Source organism: Varanus komodoensis, unplaced genomic scaffold (genome assembly GCF_004798865.1).
Source record: "Varanus komodoensis strain SLA01 unplaced genomic scaffold, ASM479886v1 scaffold102, whole genome shotgun sequence".
NCBI lineage: Eukaryota > Metazoa > Chordata > Lepidosauria > Squamata > Varanidae > Varanus > Varanus komodoensis.
The window spans coordinates 1,153,104-1,172,106 of record NW_025335279.1 but is presented as its reverse complement, the minus strand read 5'-3'; the positions used below and the strand labels follow the sequence as shown (position 1 = coordinate 1,172,106).

The 19,003-nt window shown below is 47.9% G+C and overlaps 1 protein-coding gene across 4 annotated transcripts; it reads left to right on the top strand.

Annotated features, from left to right (window-relative positions):
- Positions 1 to 925: 925 nt before the first annotated feature.
- On the top strand, positions 926 to 18,489 carry LOC123017784. Of its 4 annotated transcripts, none has more exons than XM_044419358.1 (11): positions 926 to 945; positions 7,654 to 7,723; positions 7,817 to 7,959; positions 8,417 to 8,524; positions 8,971 to 9,072; positions 10,751 to 10,861; positions 10,980 to 11,081; positions 12,554 to 12,622; positions 13,348 to 13,404; positions 14,990 to 16,357; positions 16,716 to 18,489. In XM_044419358.1, exons 3-11 carry the CDS (start codon positions 7,884 to 7,886, stop codon positions 17,522 to 17,524), a joined length of 2,802 nt encoding a protein of 933 aa, XP_044275293.1. In that variant the 5' UTR covers positions 926 to 945; positions 7,654 to 7,723; positions 7,817 to 7,883; the 3' UTR covers positions 17,525 to 18,489. The 4 variants fall into 4 exon arrangements, with proteins under 4 accessions (XP_044275293.1, XP_044275290.1, XP_044275291.1 ...); XM_044419355.1 differs by lacking the exon at positions 926 to 945 and adding an exon at positions 1,457 to 1,790; XM_044419356.1 differs by lacking the exon at positions 926 to 945 and adding an exon at positions 5,938 to 6,043.
- The last annotated feature ends 514 nt before the right edge of the window (positions 18,490 to 19,003 follow it).

Sequence of the window (19,003 nt, the reverse complement as noted above, 5' to 3'; positions counted from 1 at the left end):
ATCAAACTGGCAAATGCAGTTCAGTATAAGCAACTGTAAAATAATGCAAGTTGGGGCAAAAATGCCAACTTCAAGTATACACTGATGGGATCTGAACTAGCAGTGACTTGAACAAGAAAGGGATTTGGGGGTAGTGGTGGGCAACCCCATGAAAATGTTGGCCCAGTGCTCAGCTGCTGTGAAAAATCAAAACAAAACAAACTCTATACTAGGCCTCATTAAGAATGGCAGAGAAATTAGAATTGCCAAAATCTTACTTCCCTTATACAAATCTTTGCTTCAACCACACTTGAAACACTGTGTTCAGTTCTGGTTGCCTTACCTGAAAAAGGACATTATGAAGTTGGAGCAAGTGCAGAGAAGGTCAGCAAAAATGATCCGGTGACTGGACTATCTTCCCTATTAGAATTGGGACTGTTCAACTTAGAAAAAAGATAAGGGGGACATGATAGTGGCATTAAAAATAATGCAGAATGGATAAAGAGAGGGAGGCACTTTTTTTCCCTCATAACACTTGAACCCAGGGTCATCCCATGAAGCTGATTGGGGGAAGGTTTAGGAAGGATAAAAGGAAGTATTTTTAAGCACAGCATATAGTTAAACTGAGGAATTCCCTGCCACGGGAAGCGGTGATGGGCACCGATCTGGTTGGCATGAAAAAGGGATTGGACAGGTTCATGAGGGAGGAGGCTATCCATGAGCTCTTTCACCAGAGGCGGCAGGACTGGCTGCACCCGCTGAGGAGCTTGGACAGGCGGAGGTCTTGCACCCATCCTGCCACAGAGATCCTGCGGACAGCCGGTTTGCCACCGTGCCTAGGAAGTGCTGGACTAGATGGTCCCTTGGTCTGATCCAGCAGGGCTTTTCTTATATTCTTATGAGCTACCGCAAGGCACTTTTTTGGTTTTGCAACAGACTATGAAGGCTACTTCTCTGTAGTTGAGTGTAAGTATATTTTTAAAGTATTTTAGTTATTTTTAAACAATGTAGGATTCTGTGCTTATTGAAACACATCAACACAAAAGGGCGCGATTCGTTTTATTAAGTTTATTCGGTTTTTATCCTCCAACTAGTTCACGGCAGCGTCCGGTCCCCCCTCATTTTATGCTCTAATCCACCGGGAACGGGGGAAACAGCAGGTTGGCCCAAAGTCCCCCTCGGAGAGGAAGCAAGAAAAAGCAGGCAAAAGCAAAAAGACCTGCGGCCGGATCCCGTGTTGCTTTACTCGGAAGTAAGCCTCGTTCAGTCCGACGGGCTTACTCCCGGCGAAGGAGGCACGAGCCTCCCGCAGCAGCCGAGCAGCCCCTCCTCCGCGTTTACGTGGGAGAAATAACAAAGCGGCTCCCCTCCCCCTCCCCTCGCCCCGCCCCCTCGCAAGAGTTCCGCCCCGGCAGGCGCTGAATTTCCAGCCGGGAGCAATCGACAGCCGAGCGCATCGACCCTTGTTCCATCCATGCGCTCAGGTGGCCGAATGGGAGGGTTTGGCTTTGGAGGATTGCATTGCAAAAGAGTTTTTGTCTTGCACGGATCGCAGGGTGGGAAGGGGAAAAACAAAGAACAAGCCGCAAAGCCTTCTCCGTGTAACGATATATAAAAGAGGAAGGAGGAAAGGAGTAGGTGCGCGGGGTCTCGGTTTGTTTTTAAAACTCGCTCGCCCTCTCTCCATCTTGGAAGTCGTAATTGTGTGATCGGGGAGATGCAGTGAGAATTTCTGGCGCGGCCAAACAGAGGAAGAGGATCGGAGGGATCGGTTAAGCAAAGAAAGGTGGGAAGATCTGGAAGGATTCGTGGTGAGTGTGGCTTTTCAGGGCGTGGGGGAGGAGAGGGGTCCTCCCGGGGCTGCCCCGGGCCGATCGCGGGCAGAGGTGCAGCGCCAGCCTAGCCCAGCGTAGAGTGGAGCTGAGCCCATCCTGCCCTCCGACGGCCCGTCAAACGTGCCTTGAACTCTCCTCACGCCAGGCGGGATCAGGCGGTTGAGCCGAGCACGGGGGCAGACCGCGGCTCAAGCCCCCGCACGTTCCCACATGAAGCCCGCGCCGTGCGACCTTGAGTCACATACGTGTTTGCGCTTTCGGAGCCGAGCCTACCTGGTAGGATTATTTTGAGGGGGAAAGGAGGGGATTAGCAGCTTTGAGCTCCACGGAGGAGAAGGAGGCTAGAAATGTAACAGATAAGTCTGCGATGGCAGCCCCACACGGTTCTGTTAGGCTTACACGTGAGCAACTGTGTGTAGAAGTGCGGCTCTTTAGACCCGCTGAAATCGGCTTCGTTTAAAAAAAATCATTTTTCACTTTTTCAATTCTTCTGAGGATTTCTCCTCCAGAGATTTTCTATCTTTGCTCCTTCTTGTCGTTAAAACACATTTGTATATATGCACACACACACGCATATGTACACACACACGACCCAATTTCCCTTCATTTTTTTCAAAAGTTTGCTTCACCCTTTTACCAGATTGAAGCTCAAGGCAGTTTATTAAATTATATTAAAATGCAACACAAACTGATGTTATAGTAGGAGCAGCAGCACTGAATGGATACTAACTGCTTTAGTAAATTAAAGTGGATTTTACCTAAATAATAATTGGAACATGCAACAGAATATTGGTGTGCACTCGCCTAATAGGTATAGGACCTATTAGGACCAAGCCATGCTTTCCTTCACCATCCTGTAAGCTGAAAGGGGCTCAGCAAAGCATTCCATACCCTTGCTATCTTCTGTCCACACACCACAGTTCAATTTTTCTTTTCAGCCCACCAATTGCATGGCTTTTGGCCCATGATTTGTGGGTGGGTTAACATTCTGGGTTGTTTAGCACAAGGCATTACAGACTACTGAATCGGCATGGCACAACAGCAACCTAGGAATGCACTCTTCCTGGTATGTTTACAAAACCAGGAGCTGAGTGTGTGGGAGGCAGCTTGTTCACTTCCACTGTTCCCTGCAAATCATAGGTTAAACATTTCCTACAAACTGAGTCACAGAGGATTGGTTTGCATGACATGGCAGCCCATCCTGGGTTAATCAACCTCCAAGGAGCAGTAGCTTGTGCTGGCCTCCTTTTGAATATATGATCTCCAGCTGGGGGTTGCTATGTGGTTTGAACTAAGTCATCAGGAGTAATATGATAATTAAACAATTCATAGAATAAACAGATCTTGCATAACCTTTCAACAAGCCAAGACTTATGTGAGGATTAACTCATAGCAGTCAGGTTTGGATGACAGGAACTGAGGTTCAGGGGATTGCATATGTTAAATGGTGGCTTATCACAGGTTAAATAACCCATGTGCCACCGAGAGTAGGCCAGTGTCTTTAGTAGTAGGGAGAGAGACAGTAGTTTCTGAGACCTCTAGCCTCTGAAAAGAAAATAACTTGACTAGCCTTTTAATAGGAGGAGGAACATAATTTGCTACTTTACCTGAGAGAGCAAAATGTCTTTGCCCAGCTCTGACTAGTTCATCTGTGAAGAAGATTGCTCTTCTCCTGTCCTTTTGCTTTCAAAATTAATACATTCCTTTTTTCTTTGCCACCAATAACCACTCTACAAGCCTAATCTCCAAATTAGAGCAACTTGCAATAACCCTTTAAATGCTCCTTTCATTTCTTCCCCTCACTCTAATATTCGGAGCACAGGTATGTTTCTGAGAATCCAGAGAGACTTTGTAAAATTTCCTCAAAGAGGTGTCTACTGAACAGCACAGCTCAAGGTAGGAATTTCAGATTAGCAAAAAGAAGTATAAGTGTACAGATTTGAACTTTTCAAAGTACAAGTTTCAAAGTTCCACTTTACTTCACAAGTGGAAATAATCAAGTGCCTCCTCCACAAAAAAATCCAGAAATAACTAAGCACTGACATTGGATGAAAGGAGAAACGAATCACTCTTGATTCTTCCCCCCCACCAGCACACACACACATATTGTAAAGCTAGATGCTATTTGCGATTACTGTCCATTGGCTGGACTTTATAGGGCCCATCCTCATAACATGTGGAAACATAAACATGTTTCCACAGTTTACAAGTCAAGATCCTACCAAGCATACCCTTGACTTGGTCTTCTTTCCATGTCTGAAAACTGGGGGGTAGGGTTGCAAGTTATCCCACTAGTGAGGTAACATCATGACCTAGTGAAGCATGAACTTACAGCATTACTTCCTCCCTGACGAAGTAGGTGGTCTGTTTGGATGGTCCATCCCGGGAGACTGACGGAATCTAATAAATTCCTGAATGCTCTTGAGGACTTCCCAGTGGACAGAGATGGTGAAATAGCCAAGATCCTAGTTTCACTGTGCAACAGTACGATTCAGAGAGCCGTAGACGCAATTACACAAGTGTGCCCTCTCCAGCTGTATGCCGTGGAATGCATGGGAGCTGCAGTTGATGGAACAGACTGGACATCCGCTGGAGTGCAAATGGTGAATGGCTCAAAGTAAAGAGGGTGAAACATGCTCCAGAGTACATAATTGTGCCAATTAGGCAGTGGTCCATTGCATCCAGTGGAGCTCCTCCAGGCAGTCCAGGGGCCGTTAACATTCTCTCCAGCAAATGGGTCTCGGGGCCCCTCAAAGACCTTTTTGCATCACACTTTGAGGACAAAATCACTTCTCCCCACAATGAACTTGACACAGCTCCAGTCAGAGTACCTGATGTTGTCATTTGCCTGATTTTGTGAGATCAGATTCAGGATACTGATGATCCAGACCCCTATTTCATTCTGGGTTTCAACTTGGTTATGGGACTGAATCAAACTTGAACGACATTTATCAGGAGAGGGACATAGGCAAGTGTGTTTATTTATTGCATTTATAAGCCACTTTCTTAGCACTTCAGGGCTCTCTGGGAAGTGTACAGCCCTCTTGGATCAACTCCAAGGGTTCAGCATTCAGGACAGCATTACAGGGGTTCCAGTTCATGTAGGGTCAATTTTAGAGAGTAACATTGGGTGACTGTTCCTTGGACTCCTTGCAGTTTGGCCATGGGAGTTTCAGATACTGCCGCATTACCATTTCCAATGCTGTTTAATATCTCTATGGACCCCAGCGGCCATTCCGAATGGGAATGGCCACTGGGGTTCTGGATGCAAGTGTCCTCACTGGTGACAAACCGCACTGTCTTCCTGTGACAACTGTGTAGGAATCATAGAATAGTAGAGTTGAAGGGGGGCATGAAGGCCATCAGGTCCAACCCCCATTTGTTGTAGGACACCAGTTCACACCATTCCACTCAGATGTCCATCCAGTTTCTTTTTGAATGTCTTTAGGGTGGGAGAGCCCACCACCTCTCCAGGCAGCTGGTTCCCCTGTCGTATTGCTCTGGCAGTGAGGAAACTTCCAGGTGTCTAGCCTGAATCTGGGTTGTCACAACTCGAGCTGATTATTCTGTGTCCTACACTCTAGTACGAGCAAGAAGAGATCTTGACCTGCCTCTTTGTGACAGCCTTTGAGGTACTTATAGAGTGCTATCATGTCCCTCCTCAGTCTTCTCTTCTCAAGACTGAACATGCCCAGTTCTCTCAGTCTCTCCTCACAGGGCAGTGTTTGCAAATCCTGGATCATTTTTCTTGCCCTCCTCTAGTGTCTTTGCATCTTTCTTAAATCTTGGTGCCCAAAACTGGACACAATATTTCAGATGAGGTCTGACTGGCAAAGAGTATTGGGAAAGTATTACTGCTCATGATTTGGAAGTAATACTTCTCTTAATGCACCCCGAAATAGTATTTGCCCTTTTTGCAGCTACATCGCATTGTTGGCTCATGTTTAGCCTGTTGTCCACAATAAACTCCAAGGGCTTTTTCTTTTTCAGTTCTGTTGAGTCACACATTCCCCATCTTGTATCGATGCCTTTGGTTTCTTTTCCCTAGGTGGAGGACTTGGCATTTGTCCCTATTGAATCTCATTCTGTTGCTTTCAGCTCAGCGTTCAAGCTTATCAAGATTGCCCTGGATCTTCATTCTGTCCTCCAGGGTGTTTGTTATTCCACCCAGTTTGGTATCATCTGTAAACCTGATTATCATTCCCTGTACTTCTTTAAGGAGAGGCTGTGTAAGTCCTAGATGGATGCTTGAACTTGGTGATAGGCTGGATGAGGGCCAATAAACAAGCTAAATCTTGGCAGGACAGAAGTCCTGTGGGTGAATGTTTCCTGAGTCCAGGAGATAGGTTCACTGCCTGTTCTGGATGGGACTGAGCTTCCTTTGAAAGACCAAGTTTGTAGTCTGGGACTATTTCTCTACCCAGTGCTGTCAGGGGAATCCGAAGTAGCTGCAGTGACTCTGAGTACCTCCAATTGATTTGCCACTTCTCCTGGACAAGGGTAGCTTGGCCATGGTGAAACCTGTGCTGTTAACCTCAAGACTGGATTTCAGCCACGTGCTGTTTGTGGGGCTGCCCTTAAGGCTGCTCCAGAAGCCGGAGTCTGCGCAGAAGGCAGCAGCTTAGCTGTTACAAGGCTCCTCTTTTCCTCATACAACACCCTTGGTGAAGGACCTGCACTGGCTACCTCTTCTCTGCTGGGCCAGCTTTCAAGTTTTAGTACCAGTATACAAACCCTGGATCAACTTGGAAGAGAGTGCCTTCGTTCTTACCAACCTCCCTGGTCATGGGGGTCATCAGAGGAGTTTTTTCTGGTGCTTCCGCACTGAACTATGACCCTGCTGGATCCACCAGGAGAAGAGCCTTCAGTGCAGTGGCCCCATTTCTGTGGAATTCCCTGTTTTGGGAGGTCAAGAACTAACCTTGTGCTGTTTTCAGTGCTGCTAAAAACAACCTTGCTCTGGGAAGCCCTTTCTTGCTGACCAGCTGTGGTTTTGCTGTTACATTGTTTTTAATGAGTTTACACATATTGTTTTTATACTTTTACTTGTTTAACTTTGTCGTGTTTACAGCTGTGGATCTCCTTGAATATGTAGCAATATACAGATATTGTAAATGAATAAATAAATAAGCTGGGCATCTTCCTTTTGCATAGGGATTGCCTTCCCAGTATGCCTTTTTTTCTTTTGAAGGATTCAGTGATTTCAAAGAAAGTTTAGAAAATTTAGTGACTGGCACTTCCTAGAGTTTTCACCTTTGTGGTTCTTCTTCTGCTAGAAAGAGACAGTGAATTATTATTATTCATTAGTTTTATATGCCACCTTTTTTTACAAAGCACTCAAACCAGCATACATAATTTTTCTCCTACTCTCCATCTTATCCCCACAGCAACAACCCTGTGAGGTAGGTTGGGCTGAGAGTCTGTGACTGGCCCAAAGTCACCCAGTTGACTCCATGGCTGAGCAGGGACTAGAACCCAGATCGCCTGAGTCCCAGTCTTGCCCTCCTAATTCCAACACCACTGCAGTGAATGTCAATGTGTAGGAGGTATGAAAATATATATAGGTATTGAATTTAACCAGTTAATCATACTTCAGTAGTTCTGCCTGAAAAGTCTGGTTTAGGATAGCTTCTGAGCATAACCAGCTACCAGACTAGAGATTTCTTAGAAAATTAGGTCTTATCTAATGATAAGGTTAAAAGAGTACTTTCACTGTACCTTGTATACCCAAGATACTTATTGTGCACAGTGTAACTCATGTGCTCCATTTCATAGGTTTCTGCTGGGTTTTGCCCTCAAGTACATTTTCTTAATTCAAAGAACAAGCTTGTTCTTTCAGGTTTAATACTACTGGATCCCTGACCCCTGAGCACCGGAGGAAGGAAAGATCACATCAAAACATAGCTTGGGTGAGAGAACAGAAAAATTAAATCTAAAACCGTTTTTTAAAAGCAACATTCTTCAATTTGTATGCAAACAAACTGTTCCTTCTGCTACCCCAGATAGTCCAAATCTCTCTCCTGTGAACTGTTTCTGGTTTTACTGCCCTGATCAGAGGTTCCAGATAGGATGGAACAAGAGAGGGAATGTCAAACTCTAGATCTTCACAGACTGGAGAACAAGATTTCCCCAGAGGCTCACTCAGGTAAGGAAGAGATGCTCAGAGAATCTGTCATTATAGATAAGGAAGTGAGACTTGCAAAATATTGTTGTATAGTGATTTTATAAGGGACTTGCAAAATATTGTTATATAGTGATTTTATTTTGCCCTTTAAAACGCACTTGTAGAACATGTGGACCCCAGTCACTCATCGTCTCTTCACAGCTTTAAAGCTCTAAAAATGAAGGGAATGTACAAGGAATAGCGCAGGTCTCATGGCAGGGCACAGAAGTGCTATATGGGTCTAAGAAACTGCATATATTCTGAAAAATAGGAAATATAACTGTTAACTATGGATCAGTGGCATTTTTTCAAGGCAAGAGAACTGAGACTTCAACTCTTTCAGAACAGGTATATAGATACTGGGCAACCTCTGGTATTTCTAGATGTTGGTCAACATCCAGCACATTGTCTTCTCTCCTTATGTCCTTGTCTTGATCAGGGTATCCTACTATGACAGTAAAAGTAAAAGAGGAAGAGGAAGAAAAATCATGGGTACCAAATAATCTGAACTCGGAGGAAATCGAGACCTTCGCACATGGTAACTTAGGTATGAGACCTTTCTAGATTCTCACTCAGCTAAATCAGGACACCTTAAGAATTAATTCAAAATTAGTTGTCAGACGCACTTTTAAAAAATCACACACAGATACACAGAGTAGCCAGGACTGAACATTGAGTCAGTTGAACAAATGGTCTATCTCACAAGACTAGTGTAATGCCAGAGGAACTCACATGAAATATTTCATGATAAGGGGAATAGTAAGTTTAACTGGCTGAATATCATCTGAATTTGCTTGTGTAATGTGGAGTATCTTTTCCATTTTTTTGTCTTCATCTGTTTTTGGACATGAATATCCAGCTTGGAGAGATCATTAGTATATTGGCCAAAGCAGCACTGAGTTTTGCATAGAATTGAGCAGAAATTCACTGCCAGCCTCTTGAGATTGGAGTATCTGTCCCTGCTTCATCTTGTGACATCTTTCTCTTCATCAGGGCTCCCTGACATAAAGATAAAGGTGAAAGAAGAGGAGGAACTGTGGGCAGTAGATCATCATGTTCCTGAAGAAAACAGCATCCCCCCAACTGCCCATTCAGGTGAAGGATGCATTCAAAACATTGGGTGCAAGGATAATTCATTCAGAATCTGTTGCAGACTTTCTCACTGCTTCCCAGAATTCCAGAGAGCCAGCTTTGTTAATTTATTGCTGCAAAAATATTTTTTGTGGACCCTTAAAGGAGAACAAATTTTGGATGGTCTGTAGACTAGAGAGCTGGGTCTGTTGGGTACTTGATGTGGCCTCCTCCAATTTACTGGAGGAGAAAAAACGTGCACGGTGGGACTCAAAGGCCAAGAAGGTGCTTGAAAACAGTATGTGCTATTATTTATTTCTTCACATTTTTCTACCGCCCAATAGCCAAAATGCTCTCTAGGTGGTTAAGAAAGTTAAAAACATACACAAAAGGAATAGAAGCACCATATCAGAATAAGACAATAGAATAATACAGCCAATAAATTGCAACAATAGCAATAATAAAGCAACTGTTATCGAGTTGGCACATAGGTACAGCAGCAATATATGATAAAATATTACCATAATATTAAAACTAAAAGGTTAAATTGTTAAAATACCTGGAAACTAAAAAGGTTTTTACCTGGCACCAAAAAGAAAAAGGAGTAGGTGCTGGGTGTGTGTCTTTGGGGAGCTCATTCCATAGATGGGGTGCCACAATTGACAAGGTCCTTCTCCTGGTTGCCACCCTCCTTCCTTTGGAGGGGGCTCCCTGAGAATCATAGAAACAGAGTGAGTCAGAAGGGGGCTCTCGGATCATCTAGTCTGACCCCTGGCTCCAGTCTTCCATGTGCATGTCCAGTAAGCACCTTCATTTATGGGGCTTCAACCACCCTCCATCCCAAAAGATGATCTTCGGGCCTGAGTAGGTACACGCAGGGTGCAGCCCTCTTTCAGATAATCTGACCCCAAGCCATTTAGGGCTTTAAATGTTAATGCTAGCATTTTGAATTGGGCCCAAACTTCAACTGATAACCAGTGCTGCTGAAAGACGACTGGTGCACTATGATCTCATAGGTCAGTTTTCGAAAACAACCACACTGCCCTGTTTTGAATCAATTGAAGTTTCTGGACCATTTTCCAATAGAGCATATTACAGTAATCCGAGCGTGGATTACTGTAGCCAGGTTCCATCTGTCCAGACAGGGTCATAGTTGGTATATCAGCCTAAGCTGGGAACAATTGCTCCGTGCCACCTTGTGACTCAAGTGACGGTTCTGTTGGTGGGTGGATCATCTGTTCCGTTGGCAGACAGTCAGCCTGTTTTGAATGGGGCTGCACTCTCCCTAAAGGACAAGGTTGTCGTTTGGGGGTGTTATGCTGTGCATGACACCACTGCAGACAAGAGCCAGCTAGGGGGACAGTGACCAGACCCCAATATTGGCATCGGTCATACAGGATAGCAGCAGATCATGGGTTAATCAGCCCCTGATTTTCAAGGCTGGACAGTGTATGCAGACTCTTTCTGATGTGCATCAGCAACCTATGAACACTGATTGCTGTTCCCTGCAAACTACCGTCTAGTTTGTAGGAACCTTCCAGACCAAGAACACAAGGTCGTTTTTTAGCCCTAGTTCTCTGTGAGGTCCAACAAACACTCTCACACACACATGTGCAAGGGCTCAAAGGAATAGCCTTGAAGAGTATTGCAAATATTTCTTTCAAGCCCATTAAAAGAAATCACCTTCTTTGGCACCTAACAGGATTTCCCAATCTCAAGCCTGACTTGAGCTGCAAGACTAAGCGAGGGGAAGAGAATTTGATTCTGGAGCAAAAGAACATGGAAGAAAATGGCACTCCAGATCACAACTCTGGTGAGGCAAAGGAGAAAACATCTGATTTGAAAACCATGAGGTCTGGCAGGAAAACCTGAGATTTCAGTGTAACTAAGCTGCCAACAATGACCTCTTCTTACCTGTCTCTGCTTATTAGGGTTTCCTGATGTGATGGTAAAGATGGAAAAATGGGAAGGTGCCGTCTCCCCTGCTCATGACGGATCTGGAATGAACCAGGCTGTTGGTGCCCCCTGCTCAGGTAACAGATGGCGTTCCTCTAAGTTGGGATGCACCAGACATCCATTCGGAAGCTCCGGTTTGGTTTGCAAAGCTTTTGGCTTGCAAATTGTTTGTAGATACACTGTTTGCTCATCTGAGACGCGTGCCAGATTTGCGCATTCTCAGAAGTAGCATCGTGGACTTGGAAAATGTTTACTGAAGGAACAGCAGAGCAGCAAAAGTAGGACTTTGCAGTAACATGTCGCAGTCCCTAAGAGGGATGCTTCAGTTCAGGATTCCAGCCAACCTGGAATAAGAGCTTATTATTTTTATTTTTTAAAATATTTTTTAGTTTTATTTTGGCCTCACAGAAGAGGAGGCTCCAGGACTGGGGAGAAGGGAGAAGTTGGTTTTTCTTTCCTGCACTGCATCCCTTCATTATTTTGGAGCTGGGGGGAGATTTCTGGAGAATAAGAGCGAGAGGCAGTAAAGAGCTCTGGAAGGATCCCTGCCAAGCACAGGGATGGGCATTGAATGACAGGTGCAGTTCAGTGTGAGTGAGTGTGAAGGCGACGGAGACTGCGGCAAACGGCTCGCCTTTCGCATATTTTCTGGACCAGATGTGAGAAGGAGATCGGAGGTTGTGGTGGACAGTCCGATGAAAACATTGGTCCACTGTGCTGCTGCTGCTGCTGCTGCTGCTGCTGCTGTGAAAAACTTCACGTTCCTTTTTGGAAACCATTAGGAAAGGATTTGAAAATCAAACTCTCAGTTTCATAGTGCATTGTACAAATAGAGGATTGTGCATCCCATGAAGCAGACTTGTGGGAGACCTGGGAAATAGGAAAGGAAGGCGCCCTTTTGCACTGGTGTCCTGCTTGTGAGCTCACCATTGGAGGATCCGGTGGGCCACTGTGTGATCAGAACGCTGGATGGGATGGACTTTAGCCCTGGCCAAGCATAGTTCATCTTCTGTTTTTAACTGGGTCAATAAACCTCATTTGGTAAGGGGGAAATAGGGGTGCATCTTGTCCTGTATTTTCTAGACAACTGTGTGACTATATACTAATGACTTCTGAGTTCACTGGAAGCACGCTGTGAGATCCTTATGTGGCTGATTTCCTTCTCTCTTTTTCTCTAAACTACTTTGGCAGCATGTAAGCGGAAAAGACCTGCCTAGGACTTGAGAACGTAGCTTAGCCAGCAACTCTAGACAGGTGAAGATTTTGCAAATAAATTTGCAAATGTGGAGGATAGGCGGTTTACAGAGAGGGATCGGAAATCAGACAGACCAATAAGTAGGCTGAGATCGTGCTTCCTTTGGGTGATTCCTGCCAATACTTAGCATCAAGGCATAAGATGACAGCAGAGAGGTGAGTCAGGCCTCAGATATAAAGTAAGGCATGGTAGCAACGTATGTTTGCACGTGTCCCTTGCTCAGAGACATGACCCGGTAGGTTGCTGGAGGAAAGTTGCATTTGTCACAATTCTGCATCTCATCTTTGGTGACAGGTGTCCTTATGTCTGCACAACCAATCAACTATGTACTGCTCTCCTTATCTGTCCCATCGAACAATCAAGGTAAGTGTTGGGGATGAGGAGGATATCAGAAGGGGAGAATAATCTTTTCTGGTTTAATACTATATCCAGCCTGAAATCAAGAGTGGGTGGCTCCATTTTATGGAAGAGGGGATGTCAGAATGCACTCAGTCCTCCCTGGACTGCATGACATCAAGCGGCAGGGTCCTTTCCTCGCCATCATTTGGTCCCGGGGCTCCTCCAGACGCTGATCAGCCAGGGGCCTGGCATTGCTGAGAAGACCTGTAGCCACCAAAGCCACGCATTCCGGTGCATTCGGGGCTGACAAAGCGGAGACCTGGGAGTGGAGGGGACTGTCAGGCTTGGCTGTGCTCTGTCCAGGCTTTCCGTAGTTAGAGAAAAGCCAGGCAGATTGAAGCTGGCCAGTTGGGAGGATGAATTCCATGCCAAATAAAGGGAATTGCCCATTGCTCTCTGGCTGCGGATATTTAACACTATTTAACTTCGATCAGTGCGAACCACGGGGATGCCTCTTCCCTTCCGCAGCCCTCAGGCTGGGACAAGGGAGGGAGCCTAAACTACTGCATGCAGCGTCAGGACACAAAGGGTCAGACTGCACCTCTGCTCTGGTGGGTCACCATCCCTGCTCTAAATGATATGTTAACTAGAAGAAGCTCCCCAAATCTCATCATAGATTTTTCACTTCAAATGCTCAGGTTGGTGGTTGTTGCTATTGTTATTATTAATAATGCTTCTGTACTTTCTAGGTACTGTTCAAAAGGTAGAAAAACCACAGGGAATATGCAGAGATTCACAAGCTAAAGGTAAAAGTCATGTTTAATATTTTCCTGCTATTAATTTTTATTTATTTATTTTTCGATTTATATCCTGCCTTTTTCCTACAAAGAGCTCAAGGCAGCTTACATCTCCTCCTGTTAATGTTTCTATACTACTTTTTTTTTTTTTTTTTCTTTTTTGCCAAAAAGTCCTAAGGAAAGGAAAGGAAAAGGGAATGGAGGGTAGGCAGGTCATTTCTGAAAAACCAGATGAATTAACTAGGACTGAGTTCCATATCTTTATAGTCTTCTATCATCCTTCTGCCCCCAAATCCTTCTGCCCCCAAATGCTGCGATGGTCTATAACAGGCATCAACCCCAAGCCTGCGTTTTTGTGCTGGCTAGGGAATGATTGGCACTGAGGTCCGCAATACACCTGGAGAGCACCAGTTCAGTGAAAACCTCTCTATACTACAGTATCTCATTCTTGGTTGTTCAGTATGAGCCAAGCCATAGCTTTATCCAGTTAGGGGTTGTTAATCACAAACATCCCATCCACGGTTAATTGCTAGGTTGTGAACTCTGGCTTTCAGCCCTCAGTTGTGTTAACAGCCCTCAGTTGTGATGTGCAAAGCCAGGTCATAGGGTTGTTTTGCCAGGCTACAAAGTCAACAGGTGAGTGAAATAAAAAGCAAAACAAAAGCAACCACACGTTCTTGCCAGCCCCTTTCCCTGGCAACAGCAGCGAGGGTGTTCCACCAACAGCGTTCTGCAGCCCAGCACTGCCTGTGATAACAGTTGGGTGGTTTTGCTGCTTTATTGCATGTACTAAGTGATGCCTTGATAATTATGTGGCAGTTTAGAAGTACACACACATACGCGCACACCAGGTGCAGATAATTGGCCTGCTGGTGATGCTGGTCCCGTGATGGTTTGGGTTGCATTAACTGCCTGGCACTTACCTCTGCTTACTGTCCTTTGAGATGCTTCTCTCTGTTGCTATGCCATCCTGAATTGTCTTTGACACGTGCTGTGCTTTGACACAAGTCCATTGTGTACCAACCTTAACACTGCTGCTGCTGAATCCCTTTTCTCCCTCCAAAACAAACAGTTTTCCCACTTCTCCAATTGCTCACCAGCTGCCTTCAGAAAAGTGCCTGCATTTATCTGCGAAAGGTACTCTCCAGCCACCCCAAAACCTCCCCCAAGTGAGTTTCGCCCATCACCCAAATTAAGCATCACTCCCGCTCACAAAGTCCCCACCGAGAACACCCCCAAATTGTCAGTTTCTTGTGTACCAGAACTCTACACTTCCTTGAAGACCTGCAGGAAACATGCCTGTAAAAATTTGTTGGGGGGGGGGGACCCTTTTCCAAGGAATTTCCCTGCTCCCTCCTTCTGCGTGGTGGGAGTCGGGTGGGGGGAAAGTACAGTGAGGAACTGGTGGCTGACTTCCCACTGGTCCTCCATCACTGCTTCTCATGGTGAGCTGCCAGGCTTGTCTGAACTGACTGGACCTGCCTGGAACACACGATGACTGGGAAATGTCCTCACCCCGCAGAACCTAGGATGGTCGAGGAGGCTTTCCAGGAGGCCTTTTCTCCTCATTCTTCCTCACTGTTCCCTGCCACAGATGAGCCTGCCCCCCAGCCTGCCCCACGGACGGGGACACAGCAATCGCAGGTGCATTCCCGAGTGAACGGCACTCCGGACTCGCAGAGAATACGTGCAAAATTTTGGTCTCATCGCGAGCTGGGGCTGTTCATCGACCTGTGGATCAGTCCAGAGGCGCAGCAGACCCTGCAAAGGAATTACAGGAACGAAAGCGTGTACACGTGGATCTCGGAAGAAATGGCAGCCCAGGGCTTCACACGCAGCCCCGCGCAGTGCCGGGAGAAGATCAACGGGCTCAAAAAGAAGTTCAAAGAGGTGACAGCCCACAACAAACAGCCAGGCGTGGAACCGCGCACCATGCCCTTCTATGACAAGCTGGCTACCATACTGCTGAACAAGAAGAACATGACGACGGGATACGCAGCCAGCGGCGGCATCCCAGCGGCTCATCAGCTGCGAGTTAAGCATCACGCCAAGCAGGTGAGCCTTTTGTCCCAGAGGGACTTCTCTCCCAGTCCAGATTCCTCCCGGAGAGTCTGCGCCAGCCAGCTGCCTCCACCGCAGTCCCACCAACCTCTTGGCGGGACGGGATGCAGAGCCCTGTCTCTGTCCAGGCCATCCTCCGCGAACACCAGTATTTCCGCATCATCAGCAGCCATCTCCTCCGTGTCCAGCGCTGCCCCTCCCACCAAGCTGCCACGCATGGAGACGGAGCAAGAGTGCCAACCCTCACATTCTCAGGATCTCATTCGGGCCAAACGAGACCGCACTGCACGCTCAGGAAGCCCATCGCTTTTGGCAGTGCAGAGGACTCAGCCTGCATCAAGGACTAGCAGCCCAACCCTCTCCTCTCGGACGAGTAGTCCCACGGTATTTCAGACCACACAGGAGCACCTGGGCGTGCGGTCGCGGGCCCTGGTGACCAGCTCTCGTTCTTCCCCCACCTGCTCCCCAGCACAGGAGGCCGAGCAGGAATCGCGCAGTGCAGCGTGGAACAGTTTTCCTCAGACAATACTGTCGGAAGTCGATCTGGCCACGGAGGCGATCATGGAAGTGAATTCCTCCCTCCTGCCGGAGTCCTCCGTGCTCGAGAGAGTCCCGACACAGCTGTCCCAGGCCAAGGAGCAGGAGCGTTTCCTTACAGATGTGGATGACGTCATCATGCGCTCTCTGGCCCGAACGGGGGAGCCGCCTGCCGAAGAGGAGTTACTAAATGACAGTATTATTCTACCCGAAACAAAAAAACAGGAAGGACGTGGTATGGACGAGGCGCCCCTGATCGAATCGGCCTTGGCTCATCTGTTTGAGGAGCGGAGTGGCTCAGCTTTGCTGGGGTTCCCACCAGGGTCAAGAGAGCAGGACCGTTCCCAGTATGCAGAAGCCACTGGTAAGTCGCGATGCTGCTGCTTCGGCATGGGGCAGTTGCCTTGGAAACCCCTTTATGAGTGGGGGAAGCAGTGCTTCGTTGGGAGCTGATAAGTGTCCTAGTTACAGGCTTTGTAAATGTGAATTAGCATGCATTAAACTATTTAAAAGTCTTTGGCAGCCTGTGCTGAGCAAGCTGTTCACTAAAAGTCGAGTTTAAAAATGTAGCTAGAGCGTGGCCTTTATGGCATCCTACTTGTTAATTAGAAACACCTAGAAGTGTCATGATAAAATAATTGTAATAAGAGATATCCACATGCCAACCGAGCGGCCTGTGAATTGACACCAGTGTTCAACCCCCCCCCCTTGAAACCCTGCAGAGCGACGGGAGGAGGAGGAGCGGCTCAAGGGGATGGACCGAGAAACGAGCACTCTGAAAGCCCAGTGCAAACCCCTGGAAAAAACCCCCATGGAGAGAGTGGAGCCCGAGGGGTCGCTGACTAACGCGCAGAGAGCTGCCCGGCTGAGGAACCGGCGCAAGACCGACCGCGTGCAGCTCGCGAGGGACTTGGTGCGGGCCATCGAGATCACGGGGGAGCACACCTGCGAGGTCCTGCAGGAGCTGGACGCCAAGGAGTCTCAGCGGAGGGCGCGGGACCACCTGCTGTCCGTGTGGGCCACGCGCCACACTGCCCGGAGCATACGGGACTGCGGGGAGCTCATGTCGACGACTCTGCGGGAGTCCATGCGAGCCTCTGACCAGGCCTTCGAAAGGGCTATGGCAGAGAGGACGGCCGCCATCGAGAGGCAGACGCACGTCTTAGACAGACTCGCGGCGGCCATGATGGCCGCGTTGCCGGGACAGCCGTCCCAAGCCCCCTTCCAGCAGTTCCCGTACGGCCCACAGCCCTTCCTCGGTGCCCCGTCTTCCTCCACGTTCCATCACCCACAGGCTCAGGTACCCCTGGCTGGGCCCCCAGACAGGGAGCACCAGCCGCATCACGTGGAGAATCCACCAGTCGTGCCTGCCCTGTCCCCGGAACCGTGTCTCCGTCTGCCAGGCCCGCAGCAGCAGGGGGAGGCACCAGTGCCACTGCAGCCCCAAGCCCCTGAAATGGCGGCAGATCCTCCAGCACTAGCACAAGGCCCGGTTCAGCCTGAAATCCACACCCCAGAAAACCTCACCTAAAACACAGCCAGCAGGACCAAGAATACAGACCTCGGTCTGCCCAGCAGGGGGCAGAGGGTGCCTGTGAGTACAAGACGCCAGGTCACAGATGCTCGGTGTAACCTTTCCGGACATACTCTTTGAAAGTTTCTTCATTGCTATCTAGAAACACTAATAAAGTTGACACAAGACAGTAGAAAGAGTGGTGCTCCATTCTTGCAGCCCAGCGAGGCAGGAGAGGTAGCTTCTCAAGACAAGGTCTCTGTATGAGAGGACATGTGGCCAGTGGAAAACCAAGTGGCAAGAAAAGGAGCTGAAGCTTAGACTATCCTTGTGGAGCGTGTACTTTCCAAGAGTCTGTCTGACAGTTGCTGTAACAGTTAGAAGAAGCGTGGCTCTGAGAATAGTCAGGTGCTTCAGAGGAAGAGATGCGCTCCTCAGGAACGCCCTGCTGGAGTGTGGGTAGCGGGCTGAGTGAATCGTTTCACCTGGACAAGAGGATTAAACTTAGCGGGAAACTTTTCAGTCTTCTTCCTTTCCCTCCTCCCTCAGCCCACCGCATCAGCAGAGCGCACGCGAGGCAATACGTGATCTTTGCAGGTCCTTTCTGCAAAACGCACCAGCAGCCGCTGGAGCAGAGCACTCTGTGCTTCCTGTAGCGGATAGACTTCTCAGACACGAGCATACAGTTTCCAGGACTGGCGGCCTGGCCTCTGGGCTGATGCTGCAAGGGTTAAGGAAGGATGAAGGCTCTTGCGATGGGGCAGTGCCGTTGTGACCTCCTCGTCACGCTTGTAGTGCACAACTATATAATATCAGGGAGCAGAACGCCTAGGTGCAATATGTTTCAGGGTTTCCCTCTCCTGTGACAGGGCTAAAGGGGTAACTTGCCATGCCGTGCATTCCTCCACGCAGCTCTTCCCCTGTGCCGCCCCCTGACCTAGCAAGCACACGCAAGCTGCAGCGTGAAAGCAGGTGCTACCTCCAGCCAGGACTGTGGTCCGTTCCCCCCCCCCCCCGCCCGCCCGCCCGCCCGCCTTGCCATTTCTCAGTTAGCAAAGTGCTGAAAGAAAGTCATGGGAGAGGATGGAAACACGTGGTCACCGCCTGCCCTTCTGCAATGCGTTTTGAAGAACTGCAACTCAGTTGAATGGCATCTGCAGCCTTAAGAAGCGGAAGCATTAAAGCATTGTAGAATTGCCATTTTTACAACTGAGGCATCTCTCCTGTTTTGGGAATACCAGCTGCTTAATGTGCACAGGAGCCAACTGTTGGGCTTGTGTTGGAGAACTGCCACTGCTACCGAAAGGGCCTGCACAACCGTTGCCGCTGTGGTAGTGGCTGAACACCAAGTTCTCCACCTTCATGTGTTAACGGTGCTTGCCAAGAACAGAAGCAGCCTGGCTCTTAGTGGTCGAAGAACGGGATGACGAAAGGCTCTGTGCAAGCTCAGGATGTCCTGGGTGATCTTTGATGCTCTTGCCAGTGTGTGGTCTAGTG